The sequence below is a fragment of the Haematobia irritans genome, chromosome 4 (assembly GCF_050003625.1).
Source record: "Haematobia irritans isolate KBUSLIRL chromosome 4, ASM5000362v1, whole genome shotgun sequence".
Lineage (NCBI taxonomy): Eukaryota > Metazoa > Arthropoda > Insecta > Diptera > Muscidae > Haematobia > Haematobia irritans.
This window is the reverse complement of record NC_134400.1, coordinates 200,712,459-200,730,724: the sequence shown is the minus strand read 5'-3', so window position 1 is coordinate 200,730,724 and position 18,266 is coordinate 200,712,459. Positions and strand designations below refer to the sequence as shown.

Here is an 18,266-nt window from a genome sequence, read left to right as displayed (position 1 = left end):
AAATTTGTGTTACCATCTCAACTCCTTCAAATTTGTTGCGAGTTATTATCTAGTTTTATATTCCCATATACAAATATTTATATCTGAAACGATTTGGAGAAAATTTTTTGTACTTCTACAAAATCGATAGAATTAAAATATCCCAGCAAAAAAAGCATCGCCAAAAAAGTAATGAAAATGTTCTTTTTGGATCCGGAAGTGGTGCAAAATTGACGCAGAAGCGATGAATTTAACATGGGCTTGTCATAGGACGGAAGTCCTCCATTTCAACAGCCGTTGCACTGAATTTGCATCACTTCTTTAGGTGTGAACCGAATTCAATGTTTTGGATGTAAATTAAAAAAATCTGTGATATTTTGTCAAATAAATAATTTTTAAAATTTTTTATAATTATACCCTGCGCCACACTGTGGAACAGGTTATTATAAGTTAGTGCATATGTTTGTAACACCCAGAAGGAGACGAGATAGACACATGGTGTCTTTGGCAATAATGCTCAGGGTGGGTCCCTGAGTCGATATAACCATGTCCGTCTGTCCGTCCGTCCGTCCGTTTTTTATAATTATACCCTGTGCCACACTGTGGAACAGGGTATTATAAGTTAGTGCATATGTTTGTAACACCCAGAAGGAGACGAGATAGACACATGGTGTCTTTGGCAATAATGCTCAGGGTGGGTCCCTGAGTCGATATAACCATGTCCGTCTGTCCGTCCGTCCGTCCGTTTTTTATAATTATACCCTGCGCCACACTGTGGAACAGGGTATTATAAGTTAGTGCATATGTTTGTAACACCCAGAAGGAGAGGAGATAGACACATGGTGTTTTTGGCAATAATGCTCAGGGTGGGTCCCTGAGTCGATATAACCATGTCCGTCCCTCCGTCCGTCCGTCTGTCTGTGAACACATTTTTGTGATCAAAGTCTAGGTCGCAATTTAAGTCCAATCGCCTTCAAATTTGGCACATGTTCCTAATTTGGGTCAGAATAGAACCCTATTGATTTTGGAAGAAATCGGTTCAGATTTAGATATAGCTCCCATATATATCTTTCGCCCGATATGCACTAATATGGACGCAGCAGCCAGAGTTTTATACCGATTTGCTTGAAATTTTGTACAAACATAACACTTAGTCGTATAGTCAAGTGTGCAAAATTTGATTGAAATCGGTTCAGATTTAGATATAGCTCCCATATATATCTTTCGCCCGATATGGAAATTTGAAATTTTGCACAAGGAGTACAATTGGTAGTATAGTCATGTGTGCCAAATTTGATTGAAATCGGTTCAGATTTAGATATAGCTTCCATATATTTTTCGCCCGATATGGACTTATATGGGCCCAGAAGCCAGAGTTTTGGCCCAATTTGGTTGAAATTTTCCACTAGGAGTACAATTAGTAATATATTTATGTGTGCCAAATTTGATTGAAATCGGTTCAGATTTAGATATAGCTCCCATATATATGTTTTTCTGATTTCGACAAAAATGGTCAAAATACCAACATTTTCCTTGTTAAATCGCCACTGCTTAGTCGAAAAGTTGTAAAAATGACTGTAATTTCCCTAAACTTCTAATACATATATATCGAGCGATAAATCATAAATAAACTTTTGCGAAGTTTCCTTAAAATTGCTTCAGATTTAAATGTTTCCCATATTTTTTACCAAAATTGTGTTCCACCCTAGTGCATTAGCCAACTTAAATTTTGAGTCTATAGATTTTGTAAAAGTCTATCAAATTTTGTCCACATCGAGTGATATTTAAATGTATGTATTTGGGACAAACCTTTATATATAGCACCCAACACATTTAGCGGATGTGATTGGTATCGAAAATTTAGATCTACAACGATGAGCCCGTCGTAAAACTAGGAAAAAACACGACTAATGTACGCGTTAGAATTGTTGTTGTATCCTGGAAACCAGTTTCTGTTAATTGTCATATGTTGTAGTTGACTGTAGAAACAATAAGCATTGTTCGACTGTTCACCACTTAGGTGAATTCTAACAAATTAGCTTTCTAAAAATAAATTTCGTGTTGTTGCATTACTATGTAACAAAACGAAATAAAAATAAGATTAAGGGACTTGAAAGTTATATGAAAAGATGATGTACAGTGGGAGAAAAGATGATTCAATTTGTAAGAGGAAATTTCCCAAATGTTTTCTCCATAAGGAGTTAGCATAAAGGGCCCAAAATTGAGTTATCTCTCCCAGCCAGATCTATACTAAAGGCTGTGGAAAGGTTCATTCGCCCGAACCGAAACATGTACAGTCCAGGCGTGTATAGATTTGTATCTGGCGTTTTCTTTTCAATGGCTCTATTAACCATGTTCCTTAATCTATATCTGTCCATAAAGCTCGAAAAATAATTGTATAATTAGATATAATGCATTTGGACGTCAATTGCCTGTTTCGGTATCAGGCTAACATGTAATATAATTTATATGGGAGCTATATCTAAATCTGAACCGATTTCAATCAAATTTGGCACACATGACTATACTACCAATTGTACTCCATGTACAAAATTTCAAGCTAATCGGGATAAAACTCTAGCTTTTGGGTCCATATAAGTGCATATCGGGCGAAAGATATATATGGGAGCTATATCTAAATCTGAATCGATTTCAACCAAATGTGGCACGCATAGCTACAATGCTAAATATACTCCCTTTGCAAAATTTCAACCAAATTGGGCCAAAACTCTGGCTTTTAGGACCATATTAGTCCATATCGGTCGAAAGATATATATGGGAGCTATATCTAAATCTGAACCGATTTCAATCAAATTTTGCACACTTGACTATACTACTAATTGTACTCATAGTGCAAAATTTCAACCAAATTCGGCCAAAAATCTGGCGTCTGGGGCCATATAAGTCCATATCGGGCGAAAGATATATATGGGAGCTACATCTAAATCTGAACCGATTTCAATCAAATTTTGCACACTTGACTATACGACTAAGTGTTATGTTTGTACAAAATTTCAAGCGGTATAATCGGTATAAAACTCTGGCTGCTGGGTCCATATAAGTGCATATCGGGCGAAAGATATAAATGGGAGCTATATCTAAATCTGAACCGATTTATTCCAAAATCAATAGGGTTCTATTCTGACCCAAATTAGGAACATGTGCCAACTTTGAAGGCGATTGGACTTAAATTGCGACCTAGACATTTATGATTTATCGGCCGATACATATGTATTCCAGATATAGGACAATTTGAGTAAAATTTACAATTTTTGCTACTCAGCAGTTGGCGATTTTACAAGGATATTGGTTAAATGTCGCCAAGATATATGGTCAATTGTGGGTTGTTATATATTATTTGACCAATTCGGGCGATATTTCCACAAGTCGGAGCTTTATTTAAAATTCGCTCATTCTGTGGAAAATTTGGCATTACAGTGTGTAGGATATGACTACGATACGGGGAAATCATCACAGAGTTTTGTGTAAAATGTGGTTATTTTGGCCATATTAGATCAAGTTGACACACTTAAATAGTATATTAAATGTATTCTCTGTGGAAACTATCGAGTTAATTGGAGGAAACTCCCATTGAAAATGGGACTAAAATATGAAACATTCTACCATATTTCCCCTACTCTGGCGTACATATATATGGGAGCTATATCTAAATATTAACCGAGTTTGGCCAAATTTGTCATACATAGTTAGAATAATAATCCTGCTATCTCAGCAAAAAACGTAAATGGTAGAATAATTTTGGTCTCCGTGGTCATGTGGGTGTAAATCGGGCTAAAGATATATATGGGAGCTATATCCAAATCTGAACCGATTTCAACCAAATTATGGCACACTGAACAATACCATTAAACGTAGTCCTTGTGCAAAATTTGAAGCAAATCAGGACAAAACTCTGGCTTTTTTGGCTAACATAAGTGAAAATCCGATATAAAATATATATGGGAGCTATATCGAAATCTGAACAGATTTCAACGAAATTTGGTACACTTAATGATACTATTAAACGTAGTCCTTGTGCAAAAGTTGAAGCAAATCGGGGCAAAACTCTGGTTTTTGAGGCCATATAAGTTAAAATCGGAAGAAAGATATATATGGGAGCTATATATAAATCTGAACCGATTTGGCTGATATTTTGCATATCTTACGAAAGCCCCAAAATATTTGGCTGCCCAAAATTTTGAGAAAATACGTTGATAAATACGTCAATTATGACCAGATCGGTGATAAATATATATGGCAGCTATATCCAAATCGGAACCGATTTTTTTCACAATCACTAGCGATTGTCTTTGAGCCAATGTAAAACTCTGTGCAAAATTTCAGGACGATCGGACTGAAACTGCGAGCTGTACTTTGCACACAAAATTACATATACAGACAAACGGACATCGCTAAATCGACTCAAAATTTAATTCTAAGCCGATCGGTATACTAAACGATCAGACTTTTCCTTCTTGCCGTTACATACAAATGCACAAACTTATTATACCCTGTACCATAGTAGTGGTGAAGGGTATAAAGAGTTAGTGTCATGATCCTCCCAGCATGATCCCAGCGTCGCCAAAAAAGTACTGGAGATGTTCTTTTTGGATCCGGAAGTGGTGCAAAATTGGCACAAAAACGATGAATTTAACATGGGCTTGTCATAGGACGGATGTCCACAATTTCAACAGCCGTTGCACTGAATATGCATTGCTTCTTAAGGTGTGATCCGAATTCAGTGTTCAGGATCTGATTTGAAAAATGTTGATATTTTGACAAAAAAAATACATTTTAACTTTTATAACGATTTTTAATTCATTCTAACGCTTGTCTGAAACGCTTGACCTCAAATATTATCAAAAATGCGCAATTTTTCTAGAATGGATTTAGCAATTTTTTCGACAAGATTTAAATAATTTGCACCATATTATTAATCCTTACTATGTTCCTAACCTATTTGAAACAAGGTCAATGCTATGTGGAACGCCAAGGGACCGCCGGATTCGGCGAAAGCATCAAAAAAATCCACAAAATGATTTTGAATGACCGTAAAATGAAGCTGATCGAGATAGCAGAGGCCTTAAAGATATCAAAGGAATGTGTTGGTCATATCATTCATCAATATTTGGATATGCGGAAGCTCTGTGCAAAATGGGTGCCTCGCGAGCTCACATTTGACCAAAAACAACAACGTGTTGATGATTCTGAGCGGTGTTTGCAGCTGTTAACTCGTAATACACCCGAGTTTTTCCGTCGATATGTGACAATGGATGAAACATGGCTCCATCACTACACTCCTGAGTCCAATCGACAGTCGGCTGAGTGGACAGCGACCGGTGTACCGTCTCCGAAGCGTGGAAAGACTCAAAAGTCCGCTGGCAAAAGTAATGGCCTCTGTTTTTTGGGATGCGCATGGAATAATTTTTATCGATTATCTTGAGAAGGGAAAAACCATCAACAGTGACTATTATATGGCGTTATTGGAGCGTTTGAAGGTCGAAATCGCGGCAAAACGGCCCCATATGAAGAAGAAAAAAGTGTTGTTCCACAAAGACAACGCACCGTGCCACAAGTCATTGAGAACGATGGCAAAAATTCATGAATTGGGCTTCGAATTGCTTCCCCACCCACCGTATTCTCCAGATCTGGCTCCCAGCGACTTTTTCTTGTTCTCAGACCTCAAAAGGATGCTCGCAGGGAAAAAAATTGGCTGCAATGAAGAGGTGATCGCCAAAACTGAGGCCTATTTAGAGGCAAAACCGAAGGAGTACTACCAAAATGGTATCCAAAAATTGGAAGGTCGTTATAATCGTTGTATCGCTCTTGAAGGGAACTATGTTGAATAATAAAAACGAATTTTGACAAAAAAATGTGTTTTTCTATGTTAGACCGGGGACTTATCAGCCAACCTGTTAAATAATGTCGATATCAACCTGTCCTACGAATCTTCTGGTTACACTTTATGATGGCTTTGAGTTAGTATTTCCAAATTGTACATGACGAATTTCAGAATCTATGAGTATATGACCGTTTTGTCTTGGCTTTGATTTAGCGTTTCAAAATTTTTATTTAACAATTTCGTTAGTTTAGAAAATATGTGACTACGATAACAAAAAACATGAAAATATTTCGTGTGAATAGTTTCATTAAAACATGAATAGTGTATTGAGAATGAGTGAGAGGAGTGCTTGGAAATAACAACCTGGTATAATCATCTGCCGGGTCATTAGCATTGTTACCATCTATAACCTCTAAAGTGTTTTCTGAATTGGAAAAGTTGTGGTCGTAATCACTTTCGCTGTTATTGGAGTCACTTAAGTGTAAAGATCTTAAAGATCCCATAATACCATCTGAGCTGTTTTGGCTTAATGTGTCCTACAAAGCAAAAGTTTTCCAAATATATTAAAAACATAAGGAATGATGGACAAACACTATATAAAAAGAAAAAATAAACTAGCTAGGAATTATTTTGATTTTACAAGAGTGCAAGCACAATACATGGGGAGACACCTAATCCAAGTAATTTATACTTATATAGACATACAAAGAAACGATCCAGATATAAATTTTTATCTAGAATATCACAATGTCTTTCTCTACAACTCAGTCTTCGTGATGGTATTGTTGTATGATTTCCAAAATTGTCATTCATTTTATCGTTGTTATCCATTACATTATCATCGTCTGAATCGAAGTGCAGTGAACCGCATTGGGAACAAGGGACACCATCATCAATACTACCACCAGAATCACTGCTTTCGATGCTCGAATTGCTTTCCGTACTTAAAGAACTACATAAGAGAGAACTAAATCGTTGTATGTTAGTCCCTGCTGTGTTTGCATTTGTGAGGTTGGTGGTGGAACAACAATTTGAATCAGCTTCAGCAGCATTATTTCTTAGTGTAAACTAATGGAAATTACAAAAACAATGTGCTCTTAAACATGTGTGGTACATATCTGTATACATAAGATTATAAAATTATTACGATATACGATATCCCCCCCTATAAAATTTTACATTTCCCCTTGGAGTTTATAACCCCACCCAACTATAGATCAGCTCATGTATTGAGTATGTAGTATAAAGTGTATGGGCTATATATTCCATAATATTATTTATTTTTTTATTTATTGTAAAAATAACCAAACCTTTAGGCTTGATAATTTCATATCGGAAAGAACTTACGGAGGTCCGATTTGTTTCACAATCATCCACACTAATGTGAAATCGTCTTTGGAAATCTGAAGCTGCTGCTTCCATATTTATATTTGCATGATTTGTATTCAAGCTGTAAGACATAAGAAAGAAGAATGAAAATAAAAAGTTTCGCAAACCCAACTGCCACAATCTCATCTCATCTTACTTTGTAGGTCTTTCCCATTGTGTTGTACGAGCTGTATGATTAACATAATACGTTCGTCCATTGGCATCCTGTCGCTCCTCCCAACCGGATGGCAAGGGATCATGACTACCATTTGCAACAAAAGCATTCTGTAGAAAAGAAATATAAAGACAAATTATTTTAAATTAAATATAAATTAGAGATTAGCTTAAACTATGAACTATAAAGGATAGCTGACAAAAAATAATAATACCCTAAATATAATTAAATAACGTGGTGAACAGAGAATGAAGCCGACCCATTTTTGTCGGCGGCGGCTAACACTAAATTTTTGCCTCCGGCGGCGGCGGCTTGACGGCTAAGCCGATAAAAAATTGTTTGTTCGGCGGCGCAAAATTATCTATTATAAAATCAATTTGAAGTTTTCCGAATTGTAATGAGATTAGTTGTACAACCAATCTTACAATCAAATTTTTTGAACTACATTTTTGTAAAACTATTATAGCAACTTGATACTAATTGATTGAAAGTGGAAAGTTCAAAATTTTGGCAAAAACTATAACAAATATTATTATATTTTTCTGATATAAATCAATATTTTAGATTAATTGGCGGCTAAATTTGAGTTGAGATGAGTCGACATATTCGGCGGCGGCGTCGACTGCTAAAAACGGGTCGGTGACGGCTAAAATCGGCGGCGCGACTCGGCGGCTTCATTCTCTGGTGGTGAAATAACAAAATACTAGGTAGTTACTCTACTTAGCAATAAGTAGAGCGAATGTTGTTGTTGTAACATTTTATTCTATGCTTGTGTAGTTCAGCTGGTAGCCAGATCAAGGAACTCTGCGACAAGGATGGGGTGTGTCCAGAGTGATCTGGTAGTGAGACGGGTAGGCTTAGCTGGGCAAGCAAAAAGGTGACGAGTGTCATGTGGCCCATGATTACATATGGGACACACGTCAGCTACGCTTCTATCAATCATTGATAAGTATGAATTGAGGCGTCTGCATTTGCCTGATCTTAGTTGGGCCAAAACTACCCTTGGCTGCCGTGGGAGGTCTCTCTCCGATGCAATGGGTGGCGGTCGGACTCCGAGAACAGGATTAACCTTGTAGCTTCTCACCGCTTCAGCTACAGTATCCTCATGAATCCTGTTCAGACCTGTCTGAAATGCTGCCTGATCTAGAGGCTCTCTTTTGTAACGCTGGATCTCGGGCTCTAGAAGGTGAAGGGCAGTGTTCTGACAGGTCTGTATGTTGTTCCACTGCGTATCGCTCGTTTGAGGTGTCCACGCTGGCGCTGCATAGTTTACCACTGGCCGGCCAATTGCCTTATATGTAGTTAACAAGGTTTCTTTGTCCGCACCCCAAGTGCTGCCGGCAAGCGACTTGAGGACCTTGTTTCTACCGCGGAGCTTATCACAAATTGCAGTGGCATGGGCGGACGACTTATAAAGGCTGTCGAATGTGACCCCGAGAATCTTGGGGTAATTTCTTGTCGGAATTGTTTCGCCATCGTCTCTGACATTCAACTGCCTGCGTACTTCCGCCGTCCATGTAGTGAATAGTGTGGCTGAGGATTTGGTGGGAGATATCCTCAAATTTATTGCAGTGAAATAACTGGCTTAAGATCAGCGAGGTAGACGTTCAATCGATCGCATATGTCATCAACAATGGTGACGAGTGTCATGTGGCCCTAATCACATATGGGACACACGTCAGCTACGCTGCTATCAATCACTGATAAGTATGAATTGAGGCGGCTGCACTTGCCTGATCTTAGTTGGGCCAAAACTACCCTGTCTCCCGTGGGAGGTCTCTCCCATATGTAATCAAGGGCTGTCGAATGTGACCCGAGAATCTTGGGGTAATTTGTTGTCGGAATTGTTTCGCCATCGACTGTCTCCCGTGGGAGGTCTCTCCCATATGTAATCAAGGGCTGTCGAATGTGACCCCGAGAATCTTGGGGTAATTTGTTGTCGGAATTGTTTCGCCATCGACTCTGACATTCAACTGCCTGCGTACTTCCGCCGTCCATGTAGTGAATAGTGTGGCTGAGGATTTGGTGGGAGATATCCTCAAATTTATTGCAGTGAGGTAGACGAGCAATCGATCGCATATGTCATCAACAATGGGCCTGGACGTGTTCTCGATGTCCTCGAAAAGTCTGGCTTGATTGACCGTATCGAATGCCTTCGATAGGTCAAGCGCCATCAGGACCGTCCTGTGACACGGCTTGGGCTGATTGAGTCCCCTATTTATAAATGCTGAAATGACATGCAAAGCCGTTGTCGTACTGAGTACTTTGCGAAATCCATGTTGATGATTAGCAGCTGGAAAATTCTGGCGAGAGAAGGGTCTCGAGTCTTTGCCTGGTTTCAGTAGTGGAATCACCCTACCGATTTTCCAGACCTCGGGTATAATGAGGACAAATTGAGGAGTCTGGTCAAGTACTCAACTCCCAGTATTCCCAGATGCTTCAGCATTCGGATAGAGATTCCGTCAAGGCCCAGCGCTTTGGTGACTTCGGTAACGTCGACTATGGTAAATTGTGGTGTGTAGTCGGCTCAGATACCACGGATGTGACGAATGGCCCTCCTTTCGCTCTATCACTCTCGGGGTGCTCGACAAACAGTCTGTTGAATAATGTGGCGCATCTCCTCGGATCAGTCACTGTCACGTCGCTAAAGGTGACTAAAATACCATCATCCCTAGTAGCGGGGTTGGAGAGGGCTCTCACTGTTAACCACAATTTACCTGTCCCTGTGCCTAGGTTACATTGTTTCAGGTGCTCTAACAAATGTTCCGCTTGTGCTCGTCGGCTATCTTATTAATCTCTAGATTCAGTTCCCTGAATCTAGGATCAGCAGGGTTAGCACGACGGTCTTCATCACGCTCATCTGCGAGTCCCGCCGCTTCAGCTGGGAAGTTGGGCCTCACTTGGGCAATTCGAACAGCTGGAATGAAGCGATCGGCTGCTGCGTTGATGATGTCGCGGAAAGCCCTCTGGACAACATGAACATGGGAGGGGGACGGCAGCTCACTGAAGCGGCGTCAGTGTATTCACTGAAGCCTTCCCAGTTGGATTTCTTTTGGTTGATAAACGTCCGGCGTTCAGAGGTTATGAAATCGGAGGGTCGGTTAATGGTTAGAATTATGGGGTGGTGATCTGATGCCATTGAAATGACGGGTTGCCAGGATACGTCATTTATCAGACTAGGTGACGCTAAAGATATATCTGACGAACTGCTGCAATCACCCATAATTCGCGTCGGGCCTTTTCGTTCACCGTGCAAAATGTGGAGTCATCTATCGTTCTGTCAAAGATATGTCTTGATATAACCCACTGCTGCACATCATCCTGCCACGTAGTCAGTATGACTATACTCCCGTAGCGATGTTAAGCCGGAACAGTTCCGGAAACCGTGAGATGGTGAATTTGGTTTCGGCAAACTGCACAGTAACATGGTCCGGGGTTTTCCTCTATCCCGGCTCGGACCAAAAGCAAACGGAGAAGGCTCCCCGGGATGCACCTTCTCCAACAAAAAAATACGGACGAAACAACACGTATTACACTGATGTGTGTGAGTCATCTATCTGCTCTGTCAAAGCTATGTCTTGTGCGGGATATGTCGGGAGGTCGCATAGTATGATGACCCACTGCTGCACAACATCCTGCCACGTAGTCAGTATGACTAAAGGGTGATACGGTCAAAATTTGGTCAATATAAACTTGACGTATTTCTTTCAATTTTGTATTTAAAAAATCTGAACACCCCTCATTTTGAAGGTGTGTGTGTAGAATGTTGCTCCTATTTTGATTTTTGAATTCACTCTTCAGTTGTCAAAATGCCGTCCAAGCAAGAAGAGCAGCGTATCAAAATTTTGCTGTCCGAAAATCCGAGCTATTCGCTGTTTGGGGAACGTTTGTCGACAGCCAGGAAGTCTGGATCGGGGGGAAATCGAAAACCGGAAGCCGCTGAGACGGCAAAGAGAGTTACCGGTAGTTTCAAGCGAAACCCTAACCTCTCTCTCCGAGATGCCGCAAATAAGCTGGGTGTATCGTCTACAACCGTGCATCGAGCCAAAAAACGAGCCGGACTATCGACTTACAAGAAGGTAGTGACTCCAAATCGCGATGATAAACAAAATACGACGGCCAAAGCGCGATCCCGGAGGCTGTATACGACGATGCTGACGAAGTTTGACTGCGTGGTAATGGACGACGAAACCTACGTCAAAGCCGACTACAAGCAGCTTCCGGGACAGGAGTTTTATACGGCAAAAGGAAGGGGAAAGGTAGCAGATATTTTCAAGCACATAAAACTGTCAAAGTTCGCAAAGAAATATCTGGTTTGGCAAGCCATCTGTACCTGTGTCTTGAAAAGCAGCATTTTCATAGCTTCCGGGACTGTCAACCAAGAAATTTACGTGAAAGAGTGTTTGAATAAACGTCTGCTGCCTTTCCTGAAGAAACACGGTTGTTCCGTACCTTTTTTGGCCGGATTTGGCATCTTGCCATTACGGTAAAAAGGCCATGGAGTGGTACGCCGCCAACAACGTGCAGGTGGTTCCCAAGGACAAGAACCCTCCCAACACGCCAGAGCTCCGCCCAATTGAGAAATACTGGGCTATTGTCAAGCGGAACCTAAAGAAGACCAAAAAACTGCTAAGGACGAGCAGCAGTTCAAGGCAAACTGGCTTTCTGCGGCGAAGAAGGTGGACAAGGTGGCTGTACAAAATCTGATGGCAGGTGTCAAGCGTGAGACCCGGCAATTCGGATTTGGAAAAGCGAAAGCCTAACTGAATATTTTTCCTGAATTTTATACTAATTGAACTTGAAAAAAAATTTAATTTGATTTTCTAAATAAACGATTTCACCGATTTACACGCGTTTTCCCTTGACCAAATTTTGACCGTATCACCCTTTATACTCCTGTAGCGATGTTACTCCAACACAAAAATACGGACGAAACAACACGTACACAGATGTGGCAGCCGCTGGCCATCATGTCAATCCGGTGCAAAACACCTGGCACAGTGGGATAGTATTTTAATTGCATCTGTTTGTTTGCTGTAAATAACAAAATATCGGTCGTATGTAAAAACGGTCTGATGTACTAATAACCTCAAATATGTCAAGCTTTACGTCAGTTGGCAGATTGCAACACTAGGGATGCTCGAAATATAGAAGGCAACTATCGTATATTCAACGAATTGGGATGAGCATTATCATTGAGATTTTCTAAAAGGTGTCACTTGCAATAAAATTGTTTATCTCCATTTCATCGAAAATTGATTGTGGAAATTGAGATTTCATGGAAGCACCCGGGTTACCTACTACAGAAAAGTTTCTTTGCATGGTTTCAGGCGCCACAAATGTCCGTTTGATAACACTATGATTTGAAAAGGAAAAGTGTTCAAAATTAAAGTACTTGGCGCATTATTATGTTGATACATCGATCACATCCGTTATTTTAAAGTTATCAGGGATCAAAATTTGAGAAAACTATGCCACTAATTAAAATGTGACACAATATCGATACAAGGTGACACAAACAATTAGGAAAGTATGGTATTTAATACCTCAAAGGAGGCTACACGCAAAAACTGTGGCAAATTTGCCAATGAAGTGGCACAACAGTAACACTGATTGGGTTACGACTTGCTGTTGTCTAATATTTGGCATTCTCCTAGTTTTTAATAATTTACCAAACTAAGAAAAAGTCCTTCGCTGAGCGCAGCTCTCAGTTGAAGGCCTTGATATTCTTAATTTTTAGGCGAGCGTAATGGCTATGTACTTAACGGACCCGCAATCAATTTTCGAGAGTCAAAACAATTGCCTATGTTTATTGTCACAAAAAATGTTTTTTTTTCTGATTCAATCACGAAAATAATTGATACAATTAATTTTTTAATTGAAATGTCAAAACCAATGATAGTATCAATCAAAAAATTAATTGAAAGCCAGTTAAAAAATTAATTGGCTTTCAATTAATTTTTATACCCACCACCATAGGATGGGGGGTATATTAACTTTGTCATTCCGTTTGTAACACATCGAAATATTGCTCTAAGACCCCATAAAGTATATATATTCTGGGTCGTGGTGAAATTCTGAGTCGATCTGAGCATGTCCGTCCGTCCGTCCGTCTGTTGAAATCACGCTAACTTCCGAACGAAACAAGCTATCGACTTGAAACTTGGCACAAGTAGTTGTTATTGCTGTAGGTCGGATGGTATTGCAAATGGGCCATATCGGTCCACTTTTACGTATAGCCCCCATATAAACGGACCCCAAAATTTGGCTTGCGAGGCCTCTAAGAGAAGCAAATTTCATCCGATCCGGCTGAATTTTGGTACATGGTGTTAGTATATGGTCTCTAACAACCATGCAAAAATTGGTCCACATCGGTCCATAATTATATATAGCCCCCATATAAACCGATCCCCCGATTTGGCTTGCGAGGCCTCTAAGAGAAGCAAATTTCATCCGATCCGGCTGAAATTTGGTACATGGTGTTAGTATATGGTCTCTAACAACCATGCAGAAATTGGTCCACATCGGTCCATAATTATATATAGCCCCCATATAAACCGATCCCCCGATTTGGCTTGCGAGACCTCTAAGAGAAGCAAATTTCATCCGATCCTGCTGAAATTTGGTACATGGTGTTAGTATATGGTCTCTAACAACCATGCAAAAATTGGTCGACATCGGTCCATAATTATATATAGCCCCCATATAAACCGATCCCCCGATTTGGCTTGCGTGGCCCCTAAGAGAAGCAAATTTCATCCGATCCGACTGAAATTTGGTACGCGGTGTCAGTATATGGTCTCTAACATCCATGCAGAAATTGGTCCACATCGGTCCATAATTATATATAGCCCCCATATAAACCGATCCCCCGATTTGGCTTGCGAGACCTCTAAGAGAAGCAAATTTCATCCGATCCGGCTGAAATTTGGTACATGGTGTTAGTATATGGTCTCTAACAACCATGCAAAAATTGGTCGACATCGGTCCATAATTATATATAGCCCCCATATAAACCGATCCCCCGATTTGGCTTGCGAGGCCGCTAAGAGAAGCAAATTTCATCCGATCCGGCTGAAATTTTGTACGTGATGTTAGTATATGGTCTATAGCAACCATGCAAAAATTGGTCCACATCGGTTCATAATTATATATAGCCCCCATATAAACCGATCACCAGATTTGACCTCCGGAACCTCTTGGAAGACCAAAATTCATCTGATTCAGTTGAAATTTGGTATGTGGTGTTAATATATGACCTCAAACTCCCATGCAAAAATTGGTCGATATCGGTCCATAATTATATATAGGCCCCATATAAACCGATCCCCAGATTTGACCTCCAGAGCCCCTTGGAAGAGCAAAATTCTTGCCATTCGGTTGAAATTTGGTACGTGATGTTAGTATATGGTATCCAACAACCATGCAGGAATTGGTTCCTATCAGTCCATAATTATATATAGCCCCCATATAAACCGATCCCCAGATTTGACCTCCGGTGCCTTTTGGAGAAGCAAAATTCATCCGATCTGCTTGAAATTTGGTACGTGGTGGTAGTATATAATATTTAACAACCATGCCAAAAGTGGTACATATCAGTCCATAATCGTATATAGCCCCATATAAACCGATCCCGAGATTTGGTTTTGGAACCTTTTGGAGGAGCAAATTTCATCCGAGTTAGTTGAAATTTGGTACATTGTGCTAGTATATGGTCGTTAACAACCATGCCTAACTAGGTCCATATCGGTCTATAGTTATATATGGCCCTCAGATAAATCGATCCCCAATCACACAAAAATTGGTCCATATCAAGTTCATAATTGTATATAGCCCCCATATAAGCGACCCCAAATTTCAATTCTGGCTCTCTACGTACAAAAAGTCGATTCGTAATTATTTGTAGACTTAACTATACATAACTTTTGTGTCTAATATATACCATGTATGGACTAAATCACAGTCTTTCGTAGAAGTTTCTACGCAATCCATGGTGGTGGGTACATAAGATTCGGCCTGGTCGAACTTGCGGCCGTATGTACTTGTTATGGTTGATTTTTATTTCAATTAAAGAAATTGTTGAATTAATTAAATTTTTAATTGAATATTTTTTAAAACTCAATTAAGACTTTAATTGGAAAAATTTTCGTGAAAGTTTTTTCTGTATACTTATATATTTAATTTTTTATACCCACCACCATAGAATTGTGACGGGGGTATAATAACTTTGTCATTCCGTTTGTAACACATCGAAATATCGATTTCCGACTATATAAGGTATATATATTCTTGATCAGGGAGAAATTCTGAGACGATATAAGCATGTCCATCTGTCTGTTGTAATCACGCTACAGCCTTCAATAATGGCGCTATCGTCCTGAAATTTGCCACAGTTTCGTCTTTTGTTTACAGGCAGGTCAAGTTCGAAGATGGGCTATATCGGTCCAAGTTTTGATATAGCCCCATATAAACCGACTTCCCGATTTGGGGTCTTGGGCTTATAAAAACTGTAGTTTTTATCCAATTTGCTTGAAATCGGAAATCTAGAGGTATTTTAGGACCATTAAAAAGTGTACCGAAAATAGAGCCTATCGGTCCATGTTTTGATATAGCCCCCATATGGAGCGATTTCTCGATTTTGCTTCTTGGGCGTCTAGAAAGGGTATTTTCTATACGATTTGCCTGAAATTGGAAATCTAGAGGTATTCTAGGACCTTAAAGAGGTGTGCCGAAAATGGTGAGTATCGGTTCATGTTTTATATAGCCCCCATATAGACCGATCTCCCGATTTTACTTCTTGGGCTTCTAGAATCCGTAGTTTTTATCCAATTTGCCTGAAATTTGAAATCTAGAGGTATTCTATGACCATAAAGACGTGCGTCGAAAATGGTGAGTACCGGTCCATGTTTTGATACATGTTAGCCACCATATAGACCGATCTCCCCATTTTACTTCTTGGGCTTCTAGAATCTGTAGTTTTTACCCAATTTGCCTGAAATTGGAAATCTAGAGGTATTCTAGGAAAGTAAAGATATATGCCGAAAATAGTGATTATCAGTCCATATTTTGATATAGCCCCCACATCGACCGATCTCTCGATTTTACATCTTGAGCTTCTAGAATCCGTAGTTTTTACCCAGTTTGCCTGAAATTGGAAATCTAGAGGTATTCTAGGACCATAAAGGGGTTTGCCGAATATATTGAGTATCGGTACAGTTTTTAATATAGCCCCCTTAAAACCGGCCCTCCGATTTAGGGTCTAGATTCTAGAACTACAATTAAATGTGCTGAATACTGTGTGTATCCTTCCATGTTTTGGTATAGCCTCCATTACACCGAACTCCCGATTTAACTCCTAGGGTTTCTAGAAATTGCTATTGGCAAAAACATATTTAACTCCTACACTTACATACTGCTGCGAAATTTTTGCTGGTTGTAATGTTAGAGACGCTGACAAACTCACAAAAACATTCAACAATATAGCCAGATATGTTTATGGAATCAGAAGATTCGATAGAATTTCCGTTTATGCGAATCAAATATATAACATGCCGTTCCAATGCTATATAACATATAGAATTCTCTCCTTTTTCCATAAAATAATATACACAAAAGAACCGAGCTACCTCTATGAAAGGATAACCTTCTCTAGATCAAGGAGAGGCAGAAATGTAACCCAACAATTCCACAGGAGTCAAATATCGGAAAGACAATTCTATGTTAGAGCTATCCGTCTCTGGAATCAATTACCAAACGATACTCAAACTATCGCCAACACAGCTAAATTTAAAACGTGTTTAAAAAACTTCCTACAAAACTCTTCGTAGATTGAAAAATTATTATTGAAAGTGTGTTAAATTATTACTATGTTAAAAAATAAACTATAGAATATTTTTATATTTAAATTAAAATTAGTATTGAATAAGTTAAATGTACTAACTATTAATGCACATAACGCACATTATCCTAGTACTACGTTAATAAGATATTAGTCTTGCTGTATTAGGAATGAACTAAATAAATAAATAAATAAAAAAATAAAAAAATTGTAGTTTTTATCCGATTTGCCACAATTTTTTTTTTATTTATTTGCTCAATTTTGTAATTTAAAGCCATAAGGCCGATGCAAGATAAATTACAATAGAAATATTCTATATTTTTTCTAAAAATGTATGCATATTGTTTTTTAAATAAATGGTAAATGTATTTTAGATTTTATATATAATTAATTAGTTTCAGTGGCAATGCACTAAAGGGTGATCCGGTCAAAATTTGGTCAAGGGAAAACGCGTGTAAATCGGTGAAATCGTTTATTTAAAAAATCAAATTAAATTTCTTTTTCAAGTTCAATTAGTATTAAATTCAGGAAAAATATTCAGTTAGGCTTTCGCTTTTCCAAATCTGAATTGCCGGGCCTCACGCTTGACACCTGCCATCAGATTTTGTACAGCCACCTCGTCCACCTTCTTCGCCGCAGAAAGCCAGTTTGCCTTGAACTGCTGCTCGTCCTTAGCAGTTTTTTTGGTCTTCTTTAGGTTCCGCTTGACAATAGCCCAGTATTTCTCAATTGGGCGGAGCTCTGGCGTGTTCTTGTCCTTGGGAACCACCTGCACGTTGTTGGCGGCGTACCACTTCATGGCCTTTTTACCGTAATGGCAAGATGCCAAATCCGGCCAAAACAGTACGGAACAATCGTGTTTCTTCAGGAAAGGCAGCAGACGTTTAATTCAAACACTCTTTCACGTAAATTTCTTGGTTGACAGTCCCGGAAGCTATGAAAGTGCTGCTTTTCAAGCCACAGGTACAGATGGCTTGCCAAACCAGATATTTCTTTGCGAACTTTGACAGTTTTATGTGCTTGAAAATATCTGCTACCTTTCCCCTTCCTTTTGCCATATAAAA

General features: G+C 39.3%; 1 protein-coding gene across 7 annotated transcripts in view; it reads right to left on the bottom strand.

The window, feature by feature from the left end:
* Positions 1-18,266, bottom strand: part of Nedd4 (E3 ubiquitin-protein ligase Nedd4) — a 62,204-nt gene that overhangs the window by 15,369 nt on the left and 28,569 nt on the right. For 5 of the 7 annotated variants that reach the window (XM_075305682.1, XM_075305683.1, XM_075305684.1 and 2 more), the window contains exons 8-10: positions 7,347-7,474; positions 7,169-7,271; positions 6,185-6,357 (exon numbers count right to left, since the gene is read on the bottom strand). In XM_075305682.1, coding sequence (XP_075161797.1) covers positions 6,185-6,357; positions 7,169-7,271; positions 7,347-7,474 — 404 coding nt within the window. Of the gene's footprint in view, positions 1-6,184; positions 6,358-6,526; positions 6,890-7,168; positions 7,272-7,346; positions 7,475-18,266 lie in introns of all 7 variants that reach the window. The other 2 variants (XM_075305687.1, XM_075305688.1) reach the window with 2 other exon arrangements.